The sequence below is a fragment of the Acipenser ruthenus genome, chromosome 10 (genome assembly GCF_902713425.1).
Source record: "Acipenser ruthenus chromosome 10, fAciRut3.2 maternal haplotype, whole genome shotgun sequence".
Taxonomy (NCBI): Eukaryota; Metazoa; Chordata; class Actinopteri; order Acipenseriformes; family Acipenseridae; genus Acipenser; species Acipenser ruthenus.
Genome location: NC_081198.1, coordinates 20,486,000 through 20,512,019, shown reverse-complemented (window position 1 = coordinate 20,512,019; position 26,020 = coordinate 20,486,000). Strand labels below are relative to the sequence as shown.

The 26,020-nt window shown below is 49.8% G+C and overlaps 1 protein-coding gene, 3 non-coding genes and 4 pseudogenes across 4 annotated transcripts; 7 read left to right on the top strand and 1 right to left on the bottom strand.

Moving 5' to 3' along the window:
- The first annotated feature begins 1,456 nt into the window (after positions 1 to 1,456).
- Positions 1,457 to 1,611, top strand: LOC131738649 (U2 spliceosomal RNA; annotated as a pseudogene).
- A 599-nt stretch (positions 1,612 to 2,210) lies between these two features.
- LOC131738288 (U2 spliceosomal RNA) lies at positions 2,211 to 2,401 on the top strand. The gene has a single exon (XR_009329852.1). It is a non-coding gene; the product is annotated as a U2 spliceosomal RNA (small nuclear RNA).
- A 556-nt stretch (positions 2,402 to 2,957) lies between these two features.
- On the top strand, positions 2,958 to 3,054 carry LOC131738800 (U2 spliceosomal RNA; annotated as a pseudogene).
- A 5,037-nt stretch (positions 3,055 to 8,091) lies between these two features.
- On the top strand, positions 8,092 to 8,246 carry LOC131738776 (U2 spliceosomal RNA; annotated as a pseudogene).
- A 7,125-nt stretch (positions 8,247 to 15,371) lies between these two features.
- On the bottom strand, positions 15,372 to 21,150 carry LOC131738151 (zinc finger and SCAN domain-containing protein 29-like). Its single transcript, XM_059031953.1, has 2 exons — positions 19,465 to 21,150; positions 15,372 to 15,686 (listed from the first exon to the last, which is right to left on the bottom strand). The coding sequence occupies exons 1-2, from the start codon at positions 20,450 to 20,452 to the stop codon at positions 15,676 to 15,678; spliced, it is 999 nt and encodes a 332-aa protein (XP_058887936.1). The 5' UTR covers positions 20,453 to 21,150; the 3' UTR covers positions 15,372 to 15,675.
- A 3-nt stretch (positions 21,151 to 21,153) lies between these two features.
- Positions 21,154 to 21,287, top strand: LOC131738818 (U2 spliceosomal RNA; annotated as a pseudogene).
- Positions 21,288 to 21,886: 599 nt separating this feature from the next.
- Positions 21,887 to 22,077, top strand: LOC131738287 (U2 spliceosomal RNA). The gene has a single exon (XR_009329851.1). It is a non-coding gene; the product is annotated as a U2 spliceosomal RNA (small nuclear RNA).
- Positions 22,078 to 22,675: 598 nt separating this feature from the next.
- Positions 22,676 to 22,866, top strand: LOC131739259 (U2 spliceosomal RNA). The gene has a single exon (XR_009330427.1). It is a non-coding gene; the product is annotated as a U2 spliceosomal RNA (small nuclear RNA).
- The last annotated feature ends 3,154 nt before the right edge of the window (positions 22,867 to 26,020 follow it).

Sequence of the window (26,020 nt, the reverse complement as noted above, 5' to 3'; positions counted from 1 at the left end):
GCAGCTCACCCGAGTGCAGGGGCTCACGCAAACTATCAAGAACATCCAGGCCCTGGACAGGAAGGTATGTTACATGAATCGTTTCTATTTTGCCACCTGTCTCAGGGCCTTGGGCCTCTGCACTATTGATAACACCGTGCCGTACTCCTGGGACCCCCCATTGTATTATAGAACCTTAAGGGACACTATATATAAATTGGGCTTAGATAAAGCAAAATTGGCCTCCTGGGAATACAAGGCTGTAACTAAATATCTTGCCGGTTCCCAGGAAATTGAAAAAGTAGCTACTTTCTCCCTCACCCAAAGCCAAAAAATCTGGGAGAATGTGTCTCACAGCTGCCTCAGTAATGTCCAGAAGGATATAGCATGGAACACCGTCCACAGTGCACTCCCCACTCGAGCGTTCATGTTCAGGAGGGGACTAGCCCAAGTAGAAACATGCCCCTATGCAAAGTGCCGCAAGAGAGAAACACCAGCCCATATCTTCTGGGAGTGTGATGTGGCTGGCAGTGTCTGGCTCTCTGTCTCTGTCTTCCTAAACAGGTTTGCTGACACGGCCAAGATGACCGCTGAGACTGTGCTCTATGGGCCTGCGGGAGGAATCACTACCAGCACAGCTAAGTGCGTTTGGCGTGTCATCAATGTTGTCAAGCAGATCCTGTGGGAAGGCCGTAACGTCTGTGTCTATCACAAGCAGGAGCTAGACACTATCACCACGACCAGAAGGGCACAAACTCTTATCAAGGACTTTGTAATTCTGGACATCCGGACCCTCGGGAAGGACAAGGCCTGCGCGGAGTGGAGGATCGCCGGACTTCAGGACGTGAAGATGGAATAAAGGAAAAAACTGGAACCGCTAGCTCCTAGGAGCGGGACTACGGGGCACCGCTAAGCCTTTTATTTATTTTGTCATGCCAGCATTCCGCCCTTTTTAGCTGGCATGACCGTTTTTCAACGGTGCCCTGGTTTTATGTAGTCTTTTTGTTTCAGTTTTATGGACCTTTGATTTAATTTGAATGTTTTATTTGATTTTGTTTTGTTTTGTTTTATGTATCTTTAAGATTTTTAATATAAACTATTAAAAGTTACATTTTAAGTGTTTTAAAATTTTAGAATTTTAACTCACTGTTTATACACTGTCCCTTTTCCCCTGTCCCTGTTTTAGATCTAGGTTTATGTTCACTTTTTTAGAGAGCACTCCCCGGCCCTCACAAGCACTGGTTTTTTATAGATGGTTCTTTTTTTCCAGTCACTTTTAAAACAGCACAGGTTTTTTTCATGTTGATTTTAATCTGTGTCTGTTTTAACCATGTACAAAGCACAATTGTCTTGGTGTTTTTAAATGTATTTTAAATGCTTTTAAAACAAAATGTATGTCTGTATGCATGAATGTCATCTTTAAAAGAAATGTAAAATGAATGAAAAAACGAATGGGTGTAAATGTAAAAAATGTAAAATCTCAATAAAAGAGTATTAATATCTGATACGTCCCCTATCAGGGGACCATATATTAAATTGATTTTTGGAATCGGGAGATGGAACAGGGGCTTGCTCCGTCCACTCCACGCATCGGCCCGGTATTGCAGTACCTCCGGGAACGGTGCACACCTTTCTCTAACGTTGGTCAAAGTCAGATCTGGATCTCTCCTGTGAGCATTTTGTCTACCCCTGCTGGAGGGAGAGTGCCAGTGTTGATGCAAGTTTTCCAGCCGTTTTACTTCTTTTTTTTTTCTTTCTCTCTTTCTTTCTTTCTCTCTTTCTTTCTCTCTTTCTCTCTTTCTTTCTCTCTTTCTTTCTTGCTGTCTTTCTTTCTTTTATTCACATGTGGTGATGATGTAGGCAGCAGCAGGTTGTTTCCTGGGAGCATGCAGCTAACCAGACAAGTGTGGTGGAACATGTCCCTATGCCAGGACCTTCTTAGCAAGCCAGCCAGCCAGCGAGGCACAGTTGTAGTTACCCAAGGCACCTTGCACAGCATAGCAGCTTGGCATGACTATTTGTAAGACGCACTCCGCCAGTTTATGTTTTGTTTTTGGTGTTATGTGTGTGTTTTTGCTTTGTTTTGTTTTCTCCTGCTTAAATTGCACATTTCCCCTCTGGAAGCAGCAGCCCGTTTTTTTGGGGTCTGCTTGTGCTTGAAATTTTGCACCCACCTTTGAATCCCCCTGTGCCGTCCGGGCTGGGGGGCCCCGGGCAAGGGCCAAGTCGCCATCGCTTCTCGGCCTTTTGGCTAAGATCAAGTGTAGTATCTGTTCTTATCAGTTTAATATCTGATACGTCCCCTATCAGGGGACCATATATTAAATTGATTTTTGGAATCGGGAGATGGAACAGGGGCTTGCTCCGTCCACTCCACGCATCGGCCCAGTATTGCAGTACCTCCGGGAACGGTGCACACCTTTCTCTAACGTTGGTCAAAGTCAGATCTGGATCTCTCCTGTTAGCATTTTGTCTACCCCTGCTGGAGGGAGAGTGCCAGTGTTGATGCAAGTTTTCCCGCCGTTTTACTTCTTTTTTTTTCTTTCTCTCTTTCTTTCTTTCTCTCTTTCTTTCTCTCTTTCTCTCTTTCTTTCTCTCTTTCTTTCTTGCTGTCTTTCTTTCTTTTATTCACATGTGGTGATGATGTAGACAGCAGCAGGTTGTTTCCTGGGAGCATGCAGCTAACCAGACAAGTGTGGTGGAACATGTCCCTATGCCAGGTCCTTCTTAGCCAGCCAGCCAGCGAGGCACAGTTGTAGTTACCCAAGGCACCTTGCACAGCATAGTTTATGTTTTGTTTTTGGTGTTATGTGTGTGTTTTTGCTTTGTTTTGTTTTCTCCTGCTTAAATTGCACATTTCCCCTCTGGAAGCAGCAGCCCGTTTTTTGGGGGTCTGCTTGTGCTTGAAATTTTGCACCCACCTTTGAATCCCCCTGTGCCGTCCGGGCTGGGGGGCCCCGGGCAAGGGCCAAGTCGCCATCGCTTCTCGGCCTTTTGGCTAAGATCAAGTGTAGTATCTGTTCTTATCAGTTTAATATCTAGCTCCTCCAGTAGCTCCTCTGATGCAGAACACGAGGCAGGGAGGGAGCCCGGACCCAGCAGCGGCCCCCCCCTGAGTAGGGCCCTCTCAGCGCCAGCACTCCCCCTCGGCTCTCGTTATGACGCCATAAGGATTGAGTCCGTGTGGGAGGAAAGCGAAAGCGACAGTGAAAGTGAGAGTGAGAAGGAGGGGAAGGGAGTGAAGAACCAGCAGAGGGTGGGGAAAAGAAAGGGTAGAGATGAGGGGGGGAAAAGAAAGAAGATCAGGATCAAAGACAGCAAGTTGCAGGTGGCCCCCATAAATCCAAAACCAGCTAATGTCCACACAAAGTCCCCAGTCTTGCCCTCGCAGGCAGAGACGGAGGCGAGTGGGACGGCTACACTGCCGCCTAGTGGGCAGGTAGCAGCCAGCCAGGGCATCCCCAGCCAGCCTTCCCAGTCGTTGGCACAAACCCTAGCACACCTCGCAGAAGAGGTGTTCACTAATGCACCGAGGGAGAGGTCGGGGTCAACACCTTCCCTGACCAGCAGTACCTCGGTAGCAATGACCCTCTTCAAGCGAAGGGCCTCCCTTCAAAGCATCCTTGACCCCCTCCCTTGTATGGGCAAAACCAGGGGCCCCCTAGAGGTCCTCCTAGATACAGCACTGGAGGACATGGGAATACCCCTGGACGCGGTAAGCCAGAAGTCTGCTAACAGCTCCAACTCAACAGACGGTAACAGCCAAAGAATGCTGTCTGTCATAACCCCCCCCCAGGACAAAGCTGACCCACACGTTCCGAGGGGCCCTGAGCAAGTTCCACCAGACTTACCTTGTGGGGAGTTGAATAGCCCCAACAACTCCACGTACTGTGCATATAAAGACGGTGCCTTCTTGGACGAGGCAGCAGTGAGTACCTTCTCAGGGGTGATGGGAGTTGCAAATAAGCCCAAGCCCCCTCGAAGCAAGCGTAGAGCTAAGAGTAGGAAGAGTGTCCCGACCTCCCAATCATAGTCGCTATGGGGTGGACGCAGCGACTCCTTTTCTTGTTAGCTACCCTGATGGCCCTGATATGTGTGTCTGTTAATGTCAGGAGCATCAGGGAGACACAAAAAAGATTTGATGTACTAAACTATCTAGCTAACTTGAAAGCAGATCTCATCTTTCTGCAGGAGTGTGGTATTTCGTCGAGCCCTGATTATAGGGACCTGAAGGAGAGTTGGACCCTGGGGGACTCCTTCTGGTCGGGCTCCAACATAGCCAGAGCCGACGGAGTAGATATCCTGTTTAAAAACCCATTTATTACCTCCCGCAGCAGCAGGGAGGTAGAACCTGGTAGAATTCTGAGCGTGGATGTGACATACAACAACACTCCCCTCAGACTGGTCAATGTCTACGCACCCACTAACCAAAACGAAAGAGTTCAATTTTTTCCACAGCTGCGTCCACTCCTGCTGGGGAACGTACCCGTCATCGTGTCAGGTGACTTCAATTGTGCTCTGAGGGACGTAGACCGGAGCAGGCCACGCAACGACCGCTCTAGTAGAGTTTTGTCCTCCATAATATCTGATTTCTCCCTGTGTGATGCAGGTAAGGACCTGGTGCCTCCCTTTACCTGGGTGAGCTCATCTGGGACCTCCTTCTCCCATATAGATCTCGTCCTGCATACCAGCTCCCTTACGAAGACGGCAGTAGACACCCAGGCCGTCTTCTTCTCTGACCATAGGCTCCTGCAGGTAACATTGCAGGTCCCTCAGACCTCCCAGATGGGGTCAGGGGTCTGGAAATTAAACACCTCCTTACTCGATGACCCCTCCATAGCTGCAGCCTATAAGAGCAGGCTTGTTGAGTGGACCACTTTGCGTGACCTATTCAACTCCCCTATAGAGTGGTGGGAGATGGTCAAAATGAGAACTAAGGGTTATTTCATAGCAGCAGGCAAGAGGAAAGCAAAAGAAAGGAGAGCCAAATATAAATACCTGAATGCTGCCCTCCAGCGTCTGAGCCTGCTTCAGCTTCGGGGGTTCCCTGTAAGCGACGAGATAGCCCAGACCAAGCTAGATCTTTCAGTGCTTTGTAGGGAGGAACAACGAAAGGTCATGCACAATGCAAAAGTGCAAAAAATGGAGGAAGACGAAAAGTGTACTCGCTTCTTCTTCCAGAAAACGAGGGAGAAGCGGCACTTGATGTCCTCCATGCTCGACAGCAGGGGAAGGATAGTAGAGGATAGTGAGGGAGTGAAAAAAGTGGTAGAGAACTTCTATAGGGACCTGTATAACATCAAAGCTACAGATGACACCCTGATAGAGTGGTTCCTGAGCCAGTTGGAGCCTGACTCAATGCAGGACGACGAGGAGGAGGAGAAGGACCCAGAACTCACGCTGGAGGAGCTCACCCAGGCGGTTAAGACCATGAACACCGGTAAGACGCCAGGTCCAGATGGCATCCCGGGTGAGTATTACCATCTTTTTTGGGACATGCTAAAAGTCCATTTAGCGGAGGTCTACAGAGCGGTCTACAGGGAGAAGCGGTTGGGCCCTTCTATGCGGGAGAGTGTAATTACTCTCCTTCATAAGAAAGGGGAAGTTAAAGATCTACGGAATTGGCGCCCAATCAGCCTCCTTTGCGTGGATTACAAGATACTAGCCAAAGCTCTGATGCTCCGGCTACAAGTACACCTCCCTTTGGTCATTGGCCCCGACCAGGCTTGTGGCGTCCCAGGGAGGTCCATCACGGATATTTTAATGTTAACAAGGGACATTCTGGCTTATTCTAGAGAACGGAACCATCCCCTCTGCCTGTTCAACCTTGACCAGGAGAAGGCGTTCGATAGGGTAAGCCATGAATATATGTACAAAGTGATGGACCAGATGAAATTCGCTCCTGGACTTAGGGGGTGGGTTAAAACCATCTATACAAACATTAGTACCCGAGTCTTGGTGAACAGGCACCTGACTGGTAAAATATCTATCCAGTCAGGGGTCAGACAGGGTTGCCCACTATCCCCACTGCTATATGTCGTGTGCATTGAACCCCTCCTGCAGGCAATTCGTAGGGATACCAATATAACTGGTTTCCAGCTGCCTGGATCCAACGGGGTCCAGGTCAAAACAACAGCATATATGGACGATGTGTCACTCATTTGCACCAACACATCGTCGGTACCTCGGATTAGTAATATCCTTGGGAAGTACTGCACGGCGACCAGGGCAGTGATTAATAAGTCCAAGAGCGAAGTCTACGTGTCTAAAAATTGGCAGGTAGATAGGGAACTGTCGGACATGTACCCTGTCAAAAAGGACAAAATCAAGATTCTGGGCCTCATTTTCGAGAACAATAGCTCGGGGGCCCAGAGCTGGACGGCGGCCATTAACCAGGTCCGTAAAAAGATTGGCGGATGGAGCACAAGATCCTTAACAATGACGGGTAGAGTATTAATAACCAAGTCTATACTGTTCCCCATCCTCTCTTATGTAGGAAAAATCTTTCCCCCAGACAGGACCACCAAAAAAGTGGTGGACCGCATTATCCACCGCTTTATCTGGGGCAGCAAGATGGAGAGGGTAAAACGAGCCACCCTGAGTAAAGCCGACAAGAAGGGAGGTAAGGGGGTCCCGGACGTTGTGCAGCTCACCCGAGTGCAGGGGCTCACGCAAACTATCAAGAACATCCAGGCCCTGGACAGGAAGGTATGTTACATGAATCGTTTCTATTTTGCCACCTGTCTCAGGGCCTTGGGCCTCTGCACTATTGATAACACCGTGCCGTACTCCTGGGACCCCCCATTGTATTATAGAACCTTAAGGGACACTATATATAAATTGGGCTTAGATAAAGCAAAATTGGCCTCCTGGGAATACAAGGCTGTAACTAAATATCTTGCCGGTTCCCAGGAAATTGAAAAAGTAGCTACTTTCTCCCTCACCCAAAGCCAAAAAATCTGGGAGAATGTGTCTCACAGCTGCCTCAGTAATGTCCAGAAGGATATAGCATGGAACACCGTCCACAGTGCACTCCCCACTCGAGCGTTCATGTTCAGGAGGGGACTAGCCCAAGTAGAAACATGCCCCTATGCAAAGTGCCGCAAGAGAGAAACACCAGCCCATATCTTCTGGGAGTGTGATGTGGCTGGCAGTGTCTGGCTCTCTGTCTCTGTCTTCCTAAACAGGTTTGCTGACACGGCCAAGATGACCGCTGAGACTGTGCTCTATGGGCCTGCGGGAGGAATCACTACCAGCACAGCTAAGTGCGTTTGGCGTGTCATCAATGTTGTCAAGCAGATCCTGTGGGAAGGCCGTAACGTCTGTGTCTATCACAAGCAGGAGCTAGACACTATCACCACGACCAGAAGGGCACAAACTCTTATCAAGGACTTTGTAATTCTGGACATCCGGACCCTCGGGAAGGACAAGGCCTGCGCGGAGTGGAGGATCGCCGGACTTCAGGACGTGAAGATGGAATAAAGGAAAAAACTGGAACCGCTAGCTCCTAGGAGCGGGACTACGGGGCACCGCTAAGCCTTTTATTTATTTTGTCATGCCAGCATTCCGCCCTTTTTAGCTGGCATGACCGTTTTTCAACGGTGCCCTGGTTTTATGTAGTCTTTTGTTTCAGTTTTATGGACTTTTATTTGATTTACGTTGAATGTTTTATTTGATTTTGTTTTGTTTTGTTTTATGTATCTTTAAGATTTTTAATGTAAACTATTAAAAGTTACATTTTAAGTGTTTTAAAATTTTAGAATTTTAACTCACTGTTTTATACACTGTCCCTTTTCCCCTGTCCCTGTTTTAGATCTAGTTTTATGTTCACTTTTGAACCTTTTAGAGAGCACTCCCCGGCCCTCACAAGCACTGGTTTTTTATAGATGGTTCTTTTTTTCCAGTCACTTTTAAAACAGCACAGGTTTTTTTCATGTTGATTTTAATCTGTGTCTGTTTTAACCATGTACAAAGCACAATTGTCTTGGTGTTTTTAAATGTATTTTAAATGCTTTTAAAACAAAATGTATGTCTGTATGCATGAATGTCATCTTTAAAAGAAATGTAAAATGAATGAAAAAAACGAATGGGTGTAAATGTAAAAAATGTAAAATCTCAATAAAAGAGTATTAATATCTGATACGTCCCCTATCAGGGGACCATATATTAAATTGATTTTTGGAATCGGGAGATGGAACAGGGGCTTGCTCCGTCCACTCCACGCATCGGCCCGGTATTGCAGTTCCTCCGGTAACGGTGCACACCTTTCTCTAACGTTGGTCAAAGTCAGATCTGGATCTCTCCTGTGAGCATTTTGTCTACCCCTGCTGGAGGGAGAGTGCCAGTGTTGATGCAAGTTTTCCCGCCGTTTTACTTCTTTTTTTTTCTTTCTCTCTTTCTTTCTTTCTCTTTCTTTCTCTCTTTCTTTCTTGCTGTCTTTCTTTCTTTTATTCACATGTGGTGATGATGTAGACAGCAGCAGTTTGTTTCCTGGGAGCATGCAGCTAACCAGACAAGTGTGGTGGAACATGTCCCTATGCCAGGTCCTTCTTAGCCAGCCATATACTCTGGCTTCTCTACAGTTCGAATAAATCTTTCTAAGACTAAGGCTTAGAGGGTAGTGGCATTGCCCGCTCCCTCCGAGGGTCTGTGAGAGGTTTGTTCGGGTGAGGAGGAACAGAATTTTTTTTATTTTTGACTGGCTTTCTTCAGCTCGGCAACTTTTTGGAAGACTAATGCTCAGTCTGGTTTTGGCTTGCCCAATCCAGGCCGAGGGTCTTTCAAGATTTTGTTGACTGTTGAGAGCAGTTTTTTCTTTTTCAGGCGGTTCCCGTTTTTTTCTTTTTCAGGCGGTTCCGGCTTTTCCAGACGTTCCTGGAGTTAGAGAGAAGGAGGACCTACCATCCAGACGACCTTTGAGGACCCTTTGATGACCTAGACGACCTCATCCCCAGCCCTTGATTGTAATCGAGATCCAGACCGAGAGAGCAGCAGGCGCCCAGCAGAGGGCGCCATCTGGGAGGAGCAGAGGGCGGCCCCGGACCCCGAGGAGGCGTCACAGCCACGATTCTTCCTACGTGGTCTCGGTGCCAAGCAGCGCCCCCTACTCCGCCAGGGAAGGACACCGTTCACCTGGGGAGGGGGTCCCTCTTGCGAGGCGACCATCTCCTCAGGGACTAAAGTAATAGTTCCTTCAACTGCCCAGATTTGCTGCTTACGTTGTCTCTTTTCCGTAGAGAGAGACAACCCGGACGTCCAGAGGCTTCTCCCACCCCAATCGGAGGAGCCAGCTGAAGGATGGCGTTCCGGCCAACCCAGGAAACCAGGAGGCACAATGCGGTGCGCTTCACAAGAAACAAGCAAGATGAAACGGAACCAGGACTGACGAGACTGGAGTTCAGCCGGACCATTCTTCAGAGGGGTATGGGGTTTTCCCCTTCTGACTTGAATTGTTTGGTGAAATTGCCAGGGCTTAAGGAAGTGTTTGAGGTCAGTTTTAGGAACCCCCAAAAGTTACAAGAAATGTGGTCCTTTTGGGGGGAGAATAAATATCTTGCTCCATACAAAGAATTTTGTGTGGATGCACTGACAGACAGAGAAATGAAAGTTGTTACTGTCCAATTTTTCAATGAGGCTGTTAGCGACTATGATATTACAACATGGCTTAACCGCTATGGGAGGGTGTCATCAGAAGGGAGGAAAATTACAGACGAAGATGGGGTTTGGACAGGAGCCAGAAAGTGGCTGGTACGCCTTAATGTTGATCCATCGGGCATTGGAGGCGTCCGCCACATTCCAAACTCCATAGTGTTAGGGCCCAACAGAGGGCTGGTATTCTATAATGGGATGCCAAAACTCTGCAGGAAATGTGTGGAATTAGCACACCTGGCGGCCGCGTGTACTGTAGTCAAGTGCAGGAATTGCGGCGCCCCCCACGAGACCAGCCACTGCAGAGAAGAGAGGCAGTGCAATTTGTGTGGAAAGAAGGGGCACCTGTTTAAGGACTGCCCCTCTTCCTATGCCAACATGGCCAGAGCCAGCAAGGCAAACATGAACAAGCCTAGGCCTGAGCAGGAAGAGGGAGCAAGTAACAAAGATCAGTCCACATCACCACCAACAGTATCCAAGACCCAGACTCCAGCACCACCATCATCACCAGCACCCCCCTCACCCCCCCGCCCCCGAGACATGTCCCGTTTTACGAGGACCCCTTCCCCCAGCCCAGAGAGAGAGTACAACAGCCACTCCACTAGCTCCTCCAGTAGCTCCTCTGATGCAGAACACGAGGCAGGGAGGGAGCCCGGACCCAGCAGCGGCCCCCCCCTGAGTAGGGCCCTCTCAGCGCCAGCACTCCCCCTCGGCTCTCGTTATGACGCCATAAGGATTGAGTCCGTGGGGGAGGAAAGCGAAAGCGACAGTGAAAGTGAGAGTGAGAAGGAGGGGAAGGGAGTGAAGAACCAGCAGAGGGTGGGGAAAAGAAAGGGTAGAGACGAGGGGGGGAAAAGAAAGAAGATCAGGATCAAAGACAGCAAGTTGCAGGTGGCCCCCATAGATCCAAAACCAGCTAATGTCCACACAAAGTCCCCAGTCTTGCCCTCGCAGGCAGAGACGGAGGCGAGTGGGACGGCTACACTGCCGCCTAGTGGGCAGGTAGCAGCCAGCCAGGGCATCCCCAGCCAGCCTTCCCAGTCGTTGGCACAAACCCTAGCACACCTCGCAGAAGAGGTGTTCACTAATGCACCGAGGGAGAGGTCGGGGTCAACACCTTCCCTGACCAGCAGTACCTCGGTAGCAATGACCCTCTTCAAGCGAAGGGCCTCCCTTCAAAGCATCCTTGACCCCCTCCCTTGTATGGGCAAAACCAGGGGCCCCCTAGAGGTCCTCCTAGATACAGCACTGGAGGACATGGGAATACCCCTGGACGCGGTAAGCCAGAAGTCTGCTAACAGCTCCAATTCAACAGACGGTAACAGCCAAAGAATGCTGTCTGTCATAACCCCCCCCCAGGACAAAGCTGACCCACACGTTCCGAGGGGCCCTGAGCAAGTTCCACCAGACTTACCTTGTGGGGAGTTGAATAGCCCCAACAACTCCACGTACTGTGCATATAAAGACGGTGCCTTCTTGGACGAGGCAGCAGTGAGTACCTTCTCAGGGGTGATGGGAGTTGCAAATAAGCCCAAGCCCCCTCGAAGCAAGCGTAGAGCTAAGAGTAGGAAGAGTGTCCCGACCTCCCAATCATAGTCGCTATGGGGTGGACGCAGCGACTCCTTTTCTTGTTAGCTACCCTGATGGCCCTGATATGTGTGTCTGTTAATGTCAGGAGCATCAGGGAGACACAAAAAAGATTTGATGTACTAAACTATCTAGCTAACTTGAAAGCAGATCTCATCTTTCTGCAGGAGTGTGGTATTTCGTCGAGCCCTGATTATAGGGACCTGAAGGAGAGTTGGACCCTGGGGGACTCCTTCTGGTCGGGCTCCAACATAGCCAGAGCCGACGGAGTAGGTATCCTGTTTAAAAACCCATTTATTACCTCCCGCAGCAGCAGGGAGGTAGAACCTGGTAGAATTCTGAGCGTGGATGTGACATACAACAACACTCCCCTCAGACTGGTCAATGTCTACGCACCCACTAACCAAAACGAAAGAGTTCAATTTTTTCCACAGCTGCGTCCACTCCTGCTGAGGAACGTACCCGTCATCGTGTCAGGTGACTTCAATTGTGCTCTGAGGGACGTAGACCGGAGCAGGCCACGCAACGACCGCTCTAGTAGAGTTTTGTCCTCCGTAATATCTGATTTCTCCCTGTGTGATGCAGGTAAGGACCTGGTGCCTCCCTTTACCTGGGTGAGCTCATCTGGGATCTCCTTCTCCCGTATAGATCTCGTCCTGCATACCAGCTCCCTTACGAAGACGGCAGTAGACACCCAGGCCGTCTTCTTCTCTGACCATAGGCTCCTGCAGGTAACATTGCAGGTCCCTCAGACCTCCCAGATGGGGTCAGGGGTCTGGAAATTAAACACCTCCTTACTCGATGACCCCTCCATAGCTGCAGCCTATAAGAGCAGGCTTGTTGAGTGGACCACTTTGCGTGACCTATTCAACTCCCCTATAGAGTGGTGGGAGATGGTCAAAATCAGAACTAAGGGTTATTTCATAGCAGCAGGCAAGAGGAAAGCAAAATAAAGGAGGGCCAAATATAAACACCTGAATGCTGCCCTCCAGCGTCTGAGCCTGCTTCAGCTTCGGGGGTTCCCTGTAAGCGACGAGATAGCCCAGACCAAGCTAGATCTTTCAGTGCTTTGTAGGGAGGAACAACGAAAGGTCATGCACAATGCAAAAGTGCAAAAAATGGAGGAAGACGAAAAGTGTACTCGCTTCTTCTTCCAGAAAACGAGGGAGAAGCGACACTTGATGTCCTCCATGCTCGACAGCAGGGGGAGGATAGTAGAGGATAGTGAGGGAGTGAAAAAAGTGGTAGAGAACTTCTATAGGGACCTATATAACATCAAAGCTACAGATGACACCCTGATAGAGTGGTTCCTGAGCCAGTTGGAGCCTGACTCAGTGCGGGACGACGAGGAGGAGGAGAAGGACCCAGAACTCACGCTGGAGGAGCTCACCCAGGCGGTTAAGACCATGAACACCGGTAAGACGCCAGGTCCAGATGGCATCCCGGGTGAGTATTACCATCTTTTTTGGGACATGCTAAAAGTCCATTTAGCGGAGGTCTACAGAGCGGTCTACAGGGAGAAGCGGTTGGGCCCTTCTATGCGGGAGAGTGTAATTACTCTCCTTCATAAGAAAGGGGAAGTTAAAGATCTACGGAATTGGCGCCCAATCAGCCTCCTTTGCGTGGATTACAAGATACTAGCCAAAGCTCTGATGCTCCGGCTACAAGTACACCTCCCTTTGGTCATTGGCCCCGACCAGGCTTGTGGCGTCCCAGGGAGGTCCATCACGGATATTTTAATGTTAACAAGGGACATTCTGGCTTATTCTAGAGAACGGAACCATCCCCTCTGCCTGTTCAACCTTGACCAGGAGAAGGCGTTCGATAGGGTAAGCCATGAATATATGTACAAAGTGATGGACCAGATGAAATTCGCTCCTGGACTTAGGGAGTGGGTTAAAACCATATATACAAACATTAGTACCCGAGTCTTGGTGAACAGGCACCTGACTGGTAAAATATCTATCCAGTCAGGGGTCAGACAGGGTTGCCCACTATCCCCACTGCTATATGTCGTGTGCATTGAACCCCTCCTGCAGGCAATTCGTAGGGATACCAATATAACTGGTTTCCAGCTGCCTGGATCCAACGGGGTCCAGGTCAAAACAACAGCATATATGGACGATGTGTCACTCATTTGCACCAACACATCGTCGGTACCTCGGATTAGTAATATCCTTGAGAAGTACTGCACGGCGACCGGGGCAGTGATTAATAAGTCCAAGAGCGAAGTCTACGTGTCTAAAAATTGGCAGGTAGATAGGGAACTGTCGGACATGTACCCTGTCAAAAAGGACAAAATCAAGATTCTGGGCCTCATTTTCGAGAACAATAGCTCGGGGGCCCAGAGCTGGACGGCGGCCATTAACCAGGTCCGTAAAAAGATTGGCGGATGGAGCACAAGATCCTTAACAATGACGGGTAGAGTATTAATAACCAAGTCTATACTGTTCCCCATCCTCTCTTATGTAGGAAAAATCTTTCCCCCAGACAGGACCACCAAAAAAGTGGTGGACCGCATTATCCACCGCTTTATCTGGGGCAGCAAGATGGAGAGGGTCAAGCGAGCCACCCTGAGTAAAGCCGACAAGAAGGGAGGTAAGGGGGTCCTGGACGTTGTGCAGCTCACCCGAGTGCAGGGGCTCACGCAAACTATCAAGAACATCCAGGCCCTGGACAGGAAGGTATGTTACATGAATCGTTTCTATTTTGCCACCTGTCTCAGGGCCTTGGGCCTCTGCACTATTGATAACACCGTGCCGTACTCCTGGGACCCCCCATTGTATTATAGAACCTTAAGGGACACTATATATAAATTGGGCTTAGATAAAGCAAAATTGGCCTCCTGGGAATACAAGGCTGTAACTAAATATCTTGCCGGTTCCCAGGAAATTGAAAAAGTAGCTACTTTCTCCCTCACCCAAAGCCAAAAAATCTGGGAGAATGTGTCTCACAGCTGCCTCAGTAATGTCCAGAAGGATATAGCATGGAACACCGTCCACAGTGCACTCCCCACTCGAGCGTTCATGTTCAGGAGGGGACTAGCCCAAGTAGAAACATGCCCCTATGCAAAGTGCCGCAAGAGAGAAACACCAGCCCATATCTTCTGGGAGTGTGATGTGGCTGGCAGTGTCTGGCTCTCTGTCTCTGTCTTCCTAAACAGGTTTGCTGACACGGCCAAGATGACCGCTGAGACTGTGCTCTATGGGCCTGCGGGAGGAATCGATACCAGCACAGCTAAGTGCGTTTGGCGTGTCATCAATGTTGTCAAGCAGATCCTGTGGGAAGGCTGTAACGTCTGTGTCTATCACAAGCAGGAGCTAGACACTATCACCACGACCAGAAGGGCACAAACTCTTATCAAGGACATTGTAATTCTGGACATCCGGACCCTCGGGAAGGACAAGGCCTGCGCGGAGTGGAGGATCGCCGGACTTCAGGACGTGAAGATGGAATAAAGGAAAAAACTGGAACCGCTAGCTCCTAGGAGCGGGACTACGGGGCACCGCTAAGCCTTTTATTTATTTTGTCATGCCAGCATTCCGCCCTTTTTAGCTGGCATGACCGTTTTTTCAACGGTGCCCTGGTTTTATGTAGTCTTTTTGTTTCAGTTTTATTGACTTTTATTTGATTTACGTTGAATGTTTTATTTGATTTTGTTTTGTTTTGTTTTATGTATCTTTAAGATTTTTAATGTAAACTATTAAAAGTTACATTTTAAGTGTTTTAAAATTTTAGAATTTTAACTCACTGTTCTATACACTGTCCCTTTTCCCCTGTCCCTGTTTTAGATCTAGTTTTATGTTCACTTTTGAACTTTTTTAGAGAGCACTCCCCGGCCCTCACAAACACTGGTTTTTTATAGATGGTTCTTTTTTTCCAGTCACTTTTAAAGCAGCACAGGTTTTTTTCATGTTGATTTTAATCTGTGTCTGTTTTAACCATGTACAAAGCACAATTGTCTTGGTGTTTTTAAATGTATTTTAAATGCTTTTAAAACAAAATGTATGTCTGTATGCATGAATGTCATCTTTAAAAGAAATGTAAAATGAATGAAAAAAACGAATGGGTGTAAATGTAAAAAATGTAAAATCTCAATAAAAGAGTATTAATATCTGATACGTCCCCTATCAGGGGATGTGATCAGGTGCAGTGGTGCAGTAAATAAATCCAGTCCACACAATCCTTTTCTCCCAAAACAGTCTGTGGACTTTAATAATAATAAAAATAATAACAACAAACACAAAATAAGTCCACCCCTTTACCAGCGATGGTATTGGGGGGGGGTACACGGCAGCTTTTCTAAAAATAAACAAAAACGGGACTTTGTCCGTCCCCGCGTTCTCTGTGCGCGCAGTGCTCTCGCTCCAGAGAAGCGTGGTGCCGTGAGTGGTGCTGTGCTGTGCTGTGCTGTGCTGTGCAGTGCAAGGACGTGCTCTTTATCAATCGCCGGTCCGCGGCTCACTCCTCCTCTGCAACACAAAACACACGTAATCCAAACTCATAAAAACAATACAGGCTCCGGCCGTTTGCATTTCATTCTCAGCGCAAGGGGAGGTTTTGACATAGCTGCTTCCCCTTTGTACCCAGCAAACTCCTCCCTGCAGCCAACGCGTCGCCATGATTTCTCCAATAGAGGGCTGCCCCGCAGCTGACTGCAATGGAATCGTCCTGAGTACTTGCAGCTACGCGCCCCTCCTAATATGGTCACCTTCCGGTTTCCACCTACCACCGAGGTGGCAGATCTAGGCGGCAGCTTACCTTCCCCCTTACACAGCGCCCTTTCTAATCGGGAGGGAGATTTGCAGCATCGATCCTTTCTCTCTCTATCACATATCTCACCCCTCAGAGTGATGCCGAAGGAACACTCGGCCAACACTACATTCCCCAATGGTCCCCCCTCCCTTGAAAAAAAATCTGCATTTTGATGCTCCTTACCCGCACGATGTTTCACTGTATAGTGGAAGGGTTGCAGCGCCAGATACCACCGAGTTATCCGAGCGTTATTGTCCTTCATCGTGTGTAACCACCTTAAAGGAGCATGATCAGTGACAAGAGAGAAAGAACGCCCCAACAAGTAATAGCGAAGAGCATGAGTAGCCCATTTGATGGCTAAACACTCCTTCTCAATGACAGAGTAGTTAATTTCCCTAGGAGCCATTTTTTTGCTCAAATAAATGATAGGGTGTTCCACTCCGTCAACTTGTTGGGACAGGACCGCCCCCAGACCAATGTGGGAGGCATCAGTCTGAAGGATGAACTCTTTGCTGAAATCTGGTGAAATCAGAGCGGGAGCTTGACAGAGTCGCTTCTTAATCATATCAAATGCTTCCTGACACTGCCCTGTCCATTTAACTAATTTTGGAGCAGCCTTTCGGGTGAGATCGACCAGGGGGTTGACTATGGTGGCATACTCGGGGATAAAACGGCGATAATAGCCGGCTAACCCCAGTAGTGATCTCACCTGTGACTTGGTTCTCGGGATCGCCGTCTCCACCAGCGCCTGGACTTTGGAGGCGATAGGCTTTACCCGGCCATTACCCATAATATAGCCAAGATACTGGGTCTCCTGTTTGCCAAATGCACACTTGCCCAGCTTGGCTGTTAGCCCAGCCCCCCTTAGAGACTGTAGGACGGCTGAAAGCCTAATAATATGCTCCTTCCAGGTGGAGCTAAAAATCACTACATCATCGATGTATGCGGCTGCGTACTGATGATGAGGAGCCAAGACCTGGTCCATCAGTCTCTGAAAGGTGGCGGGAGCTCCATGCAACCCGAAGGGCATGGTCCGGAAATGGAACAAGCCATCTGGGGTAGAGAAAGCAGTTTTCTCTTTTGAGCTCTGAGTGAGTGGAATCTGCCAGTACCCCTTCGTCAGATCCAAAGTCGAAATTAACCGCGCCTTACCCAGTCGGTCGAGGAGCTCGTCCACTCGGGGCATTGGATACGCATCAAACTTAGAGATGGCATTGACCTTCCGGAAATCCACACAGAACCGAGTGGAGCCGTCCTTTTTGCCCACCATCACGATAGGACTGCACCACTCGCTCCGGGAAGGCTCAATGACTCCAAGCCTGAGCATATCCTCCACCTCCTCGTGAACGGGACCCCTGCGACTCTCCGGGATCCGGTACGGTCTCTCTCGGACCTTGACACCTGGCGGAGTAATAATAGCATGAGAAATAACATTAGTCCTGCCGGGCAAATCAGAAAAAACATCACTAAACCTTTCCACCAACTGGAAGAGCTCACGTTCCTGATCTGGAAGTAACTGTTCTCCCATCGGAATGTTAGTTGCAGCTAATGGATTGACAGTGGGACCAAAATCCTCTTCTAAACTGTCACCAGCTATAAACAGGGCCTCCCTTTCATTCCAGGGTTTTAGCAAGTTAATGTGATAAATTTCTGTCTTATTTCGACGATTGGGTTGTCTAATTTCATAATTCACATTACCAATTCCCCGTATCACCTCATATGGCCCCTGCCATTTAGCATACAACTTAGACTCTGATGAAGGAAGTAGCAGCAGTACTTTATCACCTGGCCGAAAAGTCCGAATTCTTGCTTGTTTGTTGTACTGCTGCTCTTGGCGATGCTGAGCTAGTTTTAGGTTTTCTTGTGCCAAACGACCAACCAATTCCAGGCGGTCTCTTAACAGGATTACGTATTTGACTATGTTTTTGGAAGTTTTTGTTTGCTCCTCCCACCCTTCTTTCACAAGATCCAGAATGCCCCGTGGTTGCCTCCCATACAGCAGCTCAAAGGGAGAGAACCCAGTCGAGCTCTGAGGCACCTCTCTCACTGCAAACATCAGGTAGGGGAGGAGTTTAGCCCAATGTTTCTGCTCTTGGGTGACAAACCGCTTCAGCATCTGTTTTAAAGTCTGATTAAAACGTTCCACCAAACCGTCCGTCTGCGGGTGATAAACAGAGGTTCGAATGGACTTAATTTGCAACAATTTATACAATTCTTTCAAACACTGTGACATGAAGTTCGTTCCGTGATCAGTGAGGATTTCTTTTGGAATCCCTACTCTCGTTATAATCTGTACTAACTCTCGAGCAACTGCTGCGGCACTAGTAGATCTCAATGGTACTGCCTCTGGATATCTGGTCGCGTAGTCCACCACTACCAAAATGTGCGTGTATCCAGAGTCAGACTGGCTCAAGGGACCCACTATGTCCATAGCAATGCGTTCAAAGGGAACTGAGATCAGGGGCAGTGGGACCAGCGGGGCCGGGCGAACCCGCCCCGGCGCTACTTGCTGGCATTCCGGACACCCCGCTACATATCGCGTCACCTCACTATAGACTCCCATCCAATAAAATCGAGCCAATATTCGTTCCCGAGTCTTATCGCTACCTAAATGGCCCGAACATGGGACATCGTGAGCCAACCGCATGATCTCACGTCGAAAAGACTGAGGAACGAGTAATTGTGTTACAATCTGGCTTGTGCTCGTGGCTTGGGATACCCTATACAGCAAATGCCCGACAATAATGTGGTGAGGATATGTAAGCGGCCGGTTATCCTCTACATCCTTCCCCTCGATAGACCGAACCTGCCCCCAGATGTGTGCCAGCGAAGGATCATTCTTTTGTTCCAACGCTAGGTCCACATCTCGGTCCCAGAACTTCGGGATATCGAGCGGAGCTACAGTAGCTTCAGCACTGGGGGCCCCAGTAACCTGCCCCCGCAGGTCACACTGAGTCCCAATCCCCTTTCCCTTACATTTAACAGACTCTGAAGTTTCCCCCACCAAACCCCAGCCTTGTCTTATTGACCTTCCTTCCCATTTTTCGACCCTTCGCTCTTTTTTTGTTTTTTTCGGGCGAAATCGGGAATAGAACAAATCAGCTTGCAGCGGGAATATTTTCCCAATAGTTTCCCCCGCTGCTCCCATGGTCTTACCGGAGACTGGCGTTACCGTTTTATTAATCATTGTTTCAAAATATGGCCAGTCTCGACCTAAAATAACTGGATATGGCAACTTTGCAGCCACTGCCACGATTACGCGGCGGGAATGACATCCAATCGTCACATCTAATTTAGTGAGGGGGTAGTCCTTGTTATCCCCGTGAATACAGGAAATGACCACGACCCCGCGTGACCACCAAGGTACCCCCGCCAACAGAGCTTCTTCAATTAAAGTCTGCCCACATCCTGAGTCCACTAACGCGTGGGTACTCACATCACCAACCCGTACATCAACAATGCAAGGCCCCTCCCAATCATTACCCCTGGACTTACCTGGTGCTGTTGGTAGGTAATGGGAGGCCGCACCACATTCCATCGCCGCCGGACAATTCCGCGCAAGGTGGCCGACCTCATGGCACCGGTAACACGTGGGGTGAAAGGGCGCCCACGGAGCTTGCGTGTCCCGCTGCCGGTTCGGCAGTGGGGAGGGGTTCTCTGCTCTCACCCCGCTGGGGGTCGACCTCGCCCTCCATTGGGGTGGAGGAAGGCCACCCGTGGGGTGCCGATGAGAAGTAGCCCCGTGGGGGGAGGGGGTGAAGTGCTGTGGGGGTCCTGTCCTTGGAGTCGGTCCTGTCCGGGGTCGGTTGGAGGGAGGAGCGGGGGTAACGACCACAGGAGCTGATGCCAAGGCATCCTCATACCCCTCAGCCAATCGGACTGCTGCCTCTAGCGTGGTGGGTCGATGCCTGGTGACCCAGTTCTGGGTGTCCGGCCCCAGCACCTTCACGAACTGCTCTATGGCAATCAGCTCGGTGATCTTTTCTGCATCGTTGGTGCCGGGGCAGAGCCACCGGGTCACATGATCCACTAGTTGCTGGGCCACCACGCGGGGTCGCAGTCCTGGGGGGCGCTGGTACTCCCGGAACCGGCGGCGATGTGTCTCCTCTGTGATGTCCAGCCGCTGGAGAATGGCCTGCTTCACCTGGTCGTACACCAGGGCTTGCTCATGTGTCAAGGCTTGGTAGGCTGCCTGGGCCTCTCCGATCAAATTGGGGCCCAACTGGGTAGCCCACCACTCCCGAGGCCACTGAGCTGCTGTTGCCTGCCTTTCAAAGGCAACTAAGTAAGCCTCAGGGTCATCCTCCAGCGACATCTTCACTACCCTTACCCTTGGTAGGGGTACTGCTGGTTGAACCGCCGGTTCCCTCCCCCGATTGGCCTCCAGGAACAAGCCATGCATCCTTTCCATCATGGCCGTCAATGATTCCTGATGCCTCCGCTCCTGCGCCTCCAACAGCGCTGCCAATGCGGTTGGGTCCATTTATAATCCCACTTCTTGACACCAAGTGTGATCAGGTGCAGTGGTGCAGTAAATAAATCCAGTCCACACAATCCTTTTCTCCCAAAACAGTCTGTGGACTTTAATAATAATAAAAATAATAACAACAAACACAAAATAAGTCCACCCCTTTACCAGCGATGGTATTGGGGGGGGGTACACGGCAGCTTTTCTAAAAATAAACAAAAACGGGACTTTGTCCGTCCCCGCGTTCTCTGTGCGCGCAGTGCTCTCGCTCCAGAGAAGCGTGGTGCCGTGAGTGGTGCTGTGCTGTGCTGTGCTGTGCTGTGCAGTGCAAGGACGTGCTCTTTATCAATCGCCGGTCCGCGGCTCACTCCTCCTCTGCAACACAAAACACACGTAATCCAAACTCATAAAAACAATACAGGCTCCGGCCGTTTGCATTTCATTCTCAGCGCAAGGGGAGGTTTTGACATAGCTGCTTCCCCTTTGTACCCAGCAAACTCCTCCCTGCAGCCAACGCGTCGCCATGATTTCTCCAATAGAGGGCTGCCCCGCAGCTGACTGCAATGGAATCGTCCTGAGTACTTGCAGCTACGCGCCCCTCCTAATATGGTCACCTTCCGGTTTCCACCTACCACCGAGGTGGCAGATCTAGGCGGCAGCTTACCTTCCCCCTTACACAGCGCCCTTTCTAATCGGGAGGGAGATTTGCAGCATCGATCCTTTCTCTCTCTATCACAGGGGACCATATATTAAATTGATTTTTGGAATCGGGAGATGGAACAGGGGCTTGCTCCGTCCACTCCACGCATCGGCCCGGTATTGCAGTACCTCCGGGAACGGTGCACACCTTTCTCTAACGTTGGTCAAAGTCAGATCTGGATCTCTCCTGTGAGCATTTTGTCTACCCCTGCTGGAGGGAGAGTGCCAGTGTTGATGCAAGTTTTCCCGCCGTTTTACTTCTTTTTTTTTTCTTTCTCTCTTTCTTTCTTTCTCTCTTTCTTTCTCTCTTTCTCTCTTTCTTTCTCTCTTTCTTTCTTGCTGTCTTTCTTTCTTTTATTCACATGTGGTGATGATGTAGACAGCAGCAGGTTGTTTCCTGGGAGCATGCAGCTAACCAGACAAGTGTGGTGGAACATGTCCCTATGCCAGGACCTTCTTAGCAAGCCAGCCAGCCAGCGAGGCACAGTTGTAGTTACCCAAGGCACCTTGCACAGCATAGCAGCTTGGCATGACTATTTGTAAGACGCACTCCGCCAGTTTATGTTTTGTTTTTGGTGTTATGTGTGTGTTTTTGCTTTGTTTTGTTTTCTCCTGCTTAAATTGCACATTTCCCCTCTGGAAGCAGCAGCCCGTTTTTTGGGGGTCTGCTTGTGCTTGAAATTTTGCACCCACCTTTGAATCCCCCTGTGCCGTCCGGGCTGGGGGGCCCCGGGCAAGGGCCAAGTCGCCATCGCTTCTCGGCCTTTTGGCTAAGATCAAGTGTAGTATCTGTTCTTATCAGTTTAATATCTGATACGTCCCCTATCAGGGGACCATATATTAAATTGATTTTTGGAATCGGGAGATGGAACAGGGGCTTGCTCCGTCCACTCCACGCATCGGCCCGGTATTGCAGTACCTCCGGGAACGGTTCACACCTTTCTCTAACGTTGGTCAAAGTCAGATCTGGATCTCTCCTGTGAGCATTTTGTCTACCCCTGCTGGAGGGAGAGTGCCAGTGTTGATGCAAGTTTTCCCGCCGTTTTACTTCTTTTTTTTTCTTTCTCTCTTTCTTTCTTTCTCTCTTTCTTTCTCTCTTTCTCTCTTTCTTTCTCTCTTTCTTTCTTGCTGTCTTTCTTTCTTTTATTCACATGTGGTGATGATGTAGACAGCAGCAGGTTGTTTCCTGGGAGCATGCAGCTAACCAGACAAGTGTGGTGGAACATGTCCCTATGCCAGGACCTTCTTAGCAAGCCAGCCAGCCAGCGAGGCACAGTTGTAGTTACCCAAGGCACCTTGCACAGCATAGCAGCTTGGCATGACTATTTGTAAGACGCACTCCGCCAGTTTATGTTTTGTTTTTGGTGTTATGTGTGTGTTTTTGCTTTGTTTTGTTTCCTCCTGCTTAAATTGCACATTTCCCCTCTGGAAGCAGCAGCCCGTTTTTTGGGGGTCTGCTTGTGCTTGGAATTTTGCACCCACCTTTGAATCCCCCTGTGCCGTCCGGGCTGGGGGGCCCCGGGCAAGGGCCAAGTCGCCATCGCTTCTCGGCCTTTTGGCTAAGATCAAGTGTAGTATCTGTTCTTATCAGTTTAATATCTGATACGTCCCCTATCAGGGGACCATATATTAAATTGATTTTTGGAATCGGGAGATGGAACAGGGGCTTGCTCCGTCCACTCCACGCATCGGCCCGGTATTGCAGTACCTCCGGGAACGGTGCACACCTTTCTCTAACGTTGGTCAAAGTCAGATCTGGATCTCTCCTGTGAGCATTTTGTCTACCCCTGCTGGAGGGAGAGTGCCAGTGTTGATGCAAGTTTTCCCGCCGTTTTACTTCTTTTTTTTCTTTCTCTCTTTCTTTCTCTTTCTTTCTCTCTTTCTTTCTTGCTGTCTTTCTTTCTTTTATTCACATGTGATGATGATGTAGACAGCAGCAGTTTGTTTCCTGGGAGCATGCAGCTAACCAGACAAGTGTGGTGGAACATGTCCCTATGCCAGGTCCTTCTTAGCCAGCCATATACTCTGGCTTCTCTTCAGTTCGAATAAATCTTTCTAAGACTAAGGCTTAGAGGGTAGTGGCATTGCCCGCTCCCTCCGAGGGTCTGTGAGAGGTTTGTTCGGGTGAGGAGGAACAGAATTTTTTTTATTTTTGACTGGCTTTCTTCAGCTCGGCAACTTTTTGGAAGACTAATGCTCAGTCTGGTTTTGGCTTGCCCAATCCAGGCCGAGGGTCTTTCAAGATTTTGTTGACTGTTGAGAGCAGTTTTTTCTTTTTCAGGCGGTTCCCGTTTTTTTCTTTTTCAGGCGGTTCCGGCTTTTCCAGACGTTCCTGGAGTTAGAGAGAAGGAGGACCTACCATCCAGACGACCTTTGAGGACCCTTTGATGACCTAGACGACCTCATCCCCAGCCCTTGATTGTAATCGAGATCCAGACCGAGAGAGCAGCAGGCGCCCAGCAGAGGGCGCCATCTGGGAGGAGCAGAGGGCGGCCCCGGACCCCGAGGAGGCGTCACAGCCACGATTCTTCCTACGTGGTCTCGGTGCCAAGCAGCGCCCCCTACTCCGCCAGGGAAGGACACCGTTCACCTGGGGAGGGGGTCCCTCTTGCGAGGCGACCATCTCCTCAGGGACTAAAGTAATAGTTCCTTCAACTGCCCAGATTTGCTGCTTACGTTGTCTCTTTTCCGTAGAGAGAGACAACCCGGACGTCCAGAGGCTTCTCCCACCCCAATCGGAGGAGCCAGCTGAAGGATGGCGTTCCGGCCAACCCAGGAAACCAGGAGGCACAATGCGGTGCGCTTCACAAGAAACAAGCAAGATGAAACGGAACCAGGACTGACGAGACTAGAGTTCAGCCGGACCATTCTTCAGAGGGGTATGGGTTTTTCCCCTTCTGACTTGAATTGTTTGGTGAAATTGCCAGGGCTTAAGGAAGTGTTTGAGGTCAGTTTTAGGAACCCCCAAAAGTTACAAGAAATGTGGTCCTTTTGGGGGGAGAATAAATATCTCGCTCCATACAAAGAATTTTGTGTGGATGCACTGACAGACAGAGAAATGAAAGTTGTTACTGTCCAATTTTTCAATGAGGCTGTTAGCGACTATGATATTACAACATGGCTTAACCGCTATGGGAGGGTGTCATCAGAAGGGAGGAAAATTACAGATGAAGATGGGGTTTGGACAGGAGCCAGAAAGTGGCTGGTACGCCTTAATGTTGATCCATCGGGCATTGGAGGCGTCCGCCACATTCCAAACTCCATAGTGTTAGGGCCCAACAGAGGGCTGGTATTCTATAATGGGATGCCAAAACTCTGCAGGAAATGTGGGGAATTAGGACACCTGACGGCCGCGTGTACTGTAGTCAAGTGCAGGAACTGCGGCGCCCCCCACGAGACCAGCCACTGCAGAGAAGAGAGGCAGTGCAATTTGTGTGGAAAGAAGGGGCACCTGTTTAAGGACTGCCCCTCTTCCTATGCCAACATGGCCAGAGCCAGCAAGGCAAACATGAACAAGCCTAGGCCTGAGCAGGAAGAGGGAGCAAGTAACAAAGATCAGTCCACATCACCACCAACAGTATCCAAGACCCAGACTCCAGCACCACCATCATCACCAGCACCCCCTCACCCCCCCGCCCCCGAGACATGTCCCGTTTTACGAGGACCCCTTCCCCCAGCCCAGAGAGAGAGTACAACAGCCACTCCACTAGCTCCAACAGTAGCTCCTCTGATGCAGAACACGAGTCAGGGAGGGAGCCCGGACCCAGCAGCGGCCCCCCCCTGAGTAGGGCCCTCTCAGCGCCAGCACTCCCCCTCGGCTCTCGTTATGACGCCATAAGGATTGAGTCCGTGGGGGAGGAAAGCAAAAGCGACAGTGAAAGTGAGAGTGAGAAGGAGGGGAAGGGAGTGAAGAACCAGCAGAGGGTGGGGAAAAGAAAGGGTAGAGACGAGGGGGGGAAAAGAAAGAAGATCAGGATCAAAGACAGCAAGTTGCAGGTGGCCCCCATAGATCCAAAACCAGCTAATGTCCACACAAAGTCCCCAGTCTTGCCCTCGCAGGCAGAGACGGAGGCGAGTGGGACGGCTACACTGCCGCCTAGTGGGCAGGTAGCAGCCAGCCAGGGCATCCCCAGCCAGCCTTCCCAGTCGTTGGCACAAACCCTAGCACACCTCGCAGAAGAGGTGTTCACTAATGCACCGAGGGAGAGGTCGGGGTCAACACCTTCCCTGACCAGCAGTACCTCTGTAGCAATGACCCTCTTCAAGCGAAGGGCCTCCCTTCAAAGCATCCTTGACCCCCTCCCTTGTATGGGCAAAACCAGGGGCCCCCTAGAGGTCCTCCTAGATACAGCACTGGAGGACATGGGAATACCCCTGGACGCGGTAAGCCAGAAGTCTGCTAACAGCTCCAATTCAACAGACGGTAACAACCAAAGAATGCTGTCTGTCATAACCCCCCCCCCAGGACAAAGCTGACCCACACGTTCCGAGGGGCCCTGAGCAAGTTCCACCAGACTTACCTTGTGGGGAGTTGAATAGCCCCAACAACTCCACGTACTGTGCATATAAAGACGGTGCCTTCTTGGACGAGGCAGCAGTGAGTACCTTCTCAGGGGTGATGGGAGTTGCAAATAAGCCCAAGCCCCCTCGAAGCAAGCGTAGAGCTAAGAGTAGGAAGAGTGTCCCGACCTCCCAATCATAGTCGCTATGGGGTGGACGCAGCGACTCCTTTTCTTGTTAGCTACCCTGATGGCCCTGATATGTGTGTCTGTTAATGTCAGGAGCATCAGGGAGACACAAAAAAGATTTGATGTACTAAACTATCTAGCTAACTTGAAAGCAGATCTCATCTTTCTGCAGGAGTGTGGTATTTCGTCGAGCCCT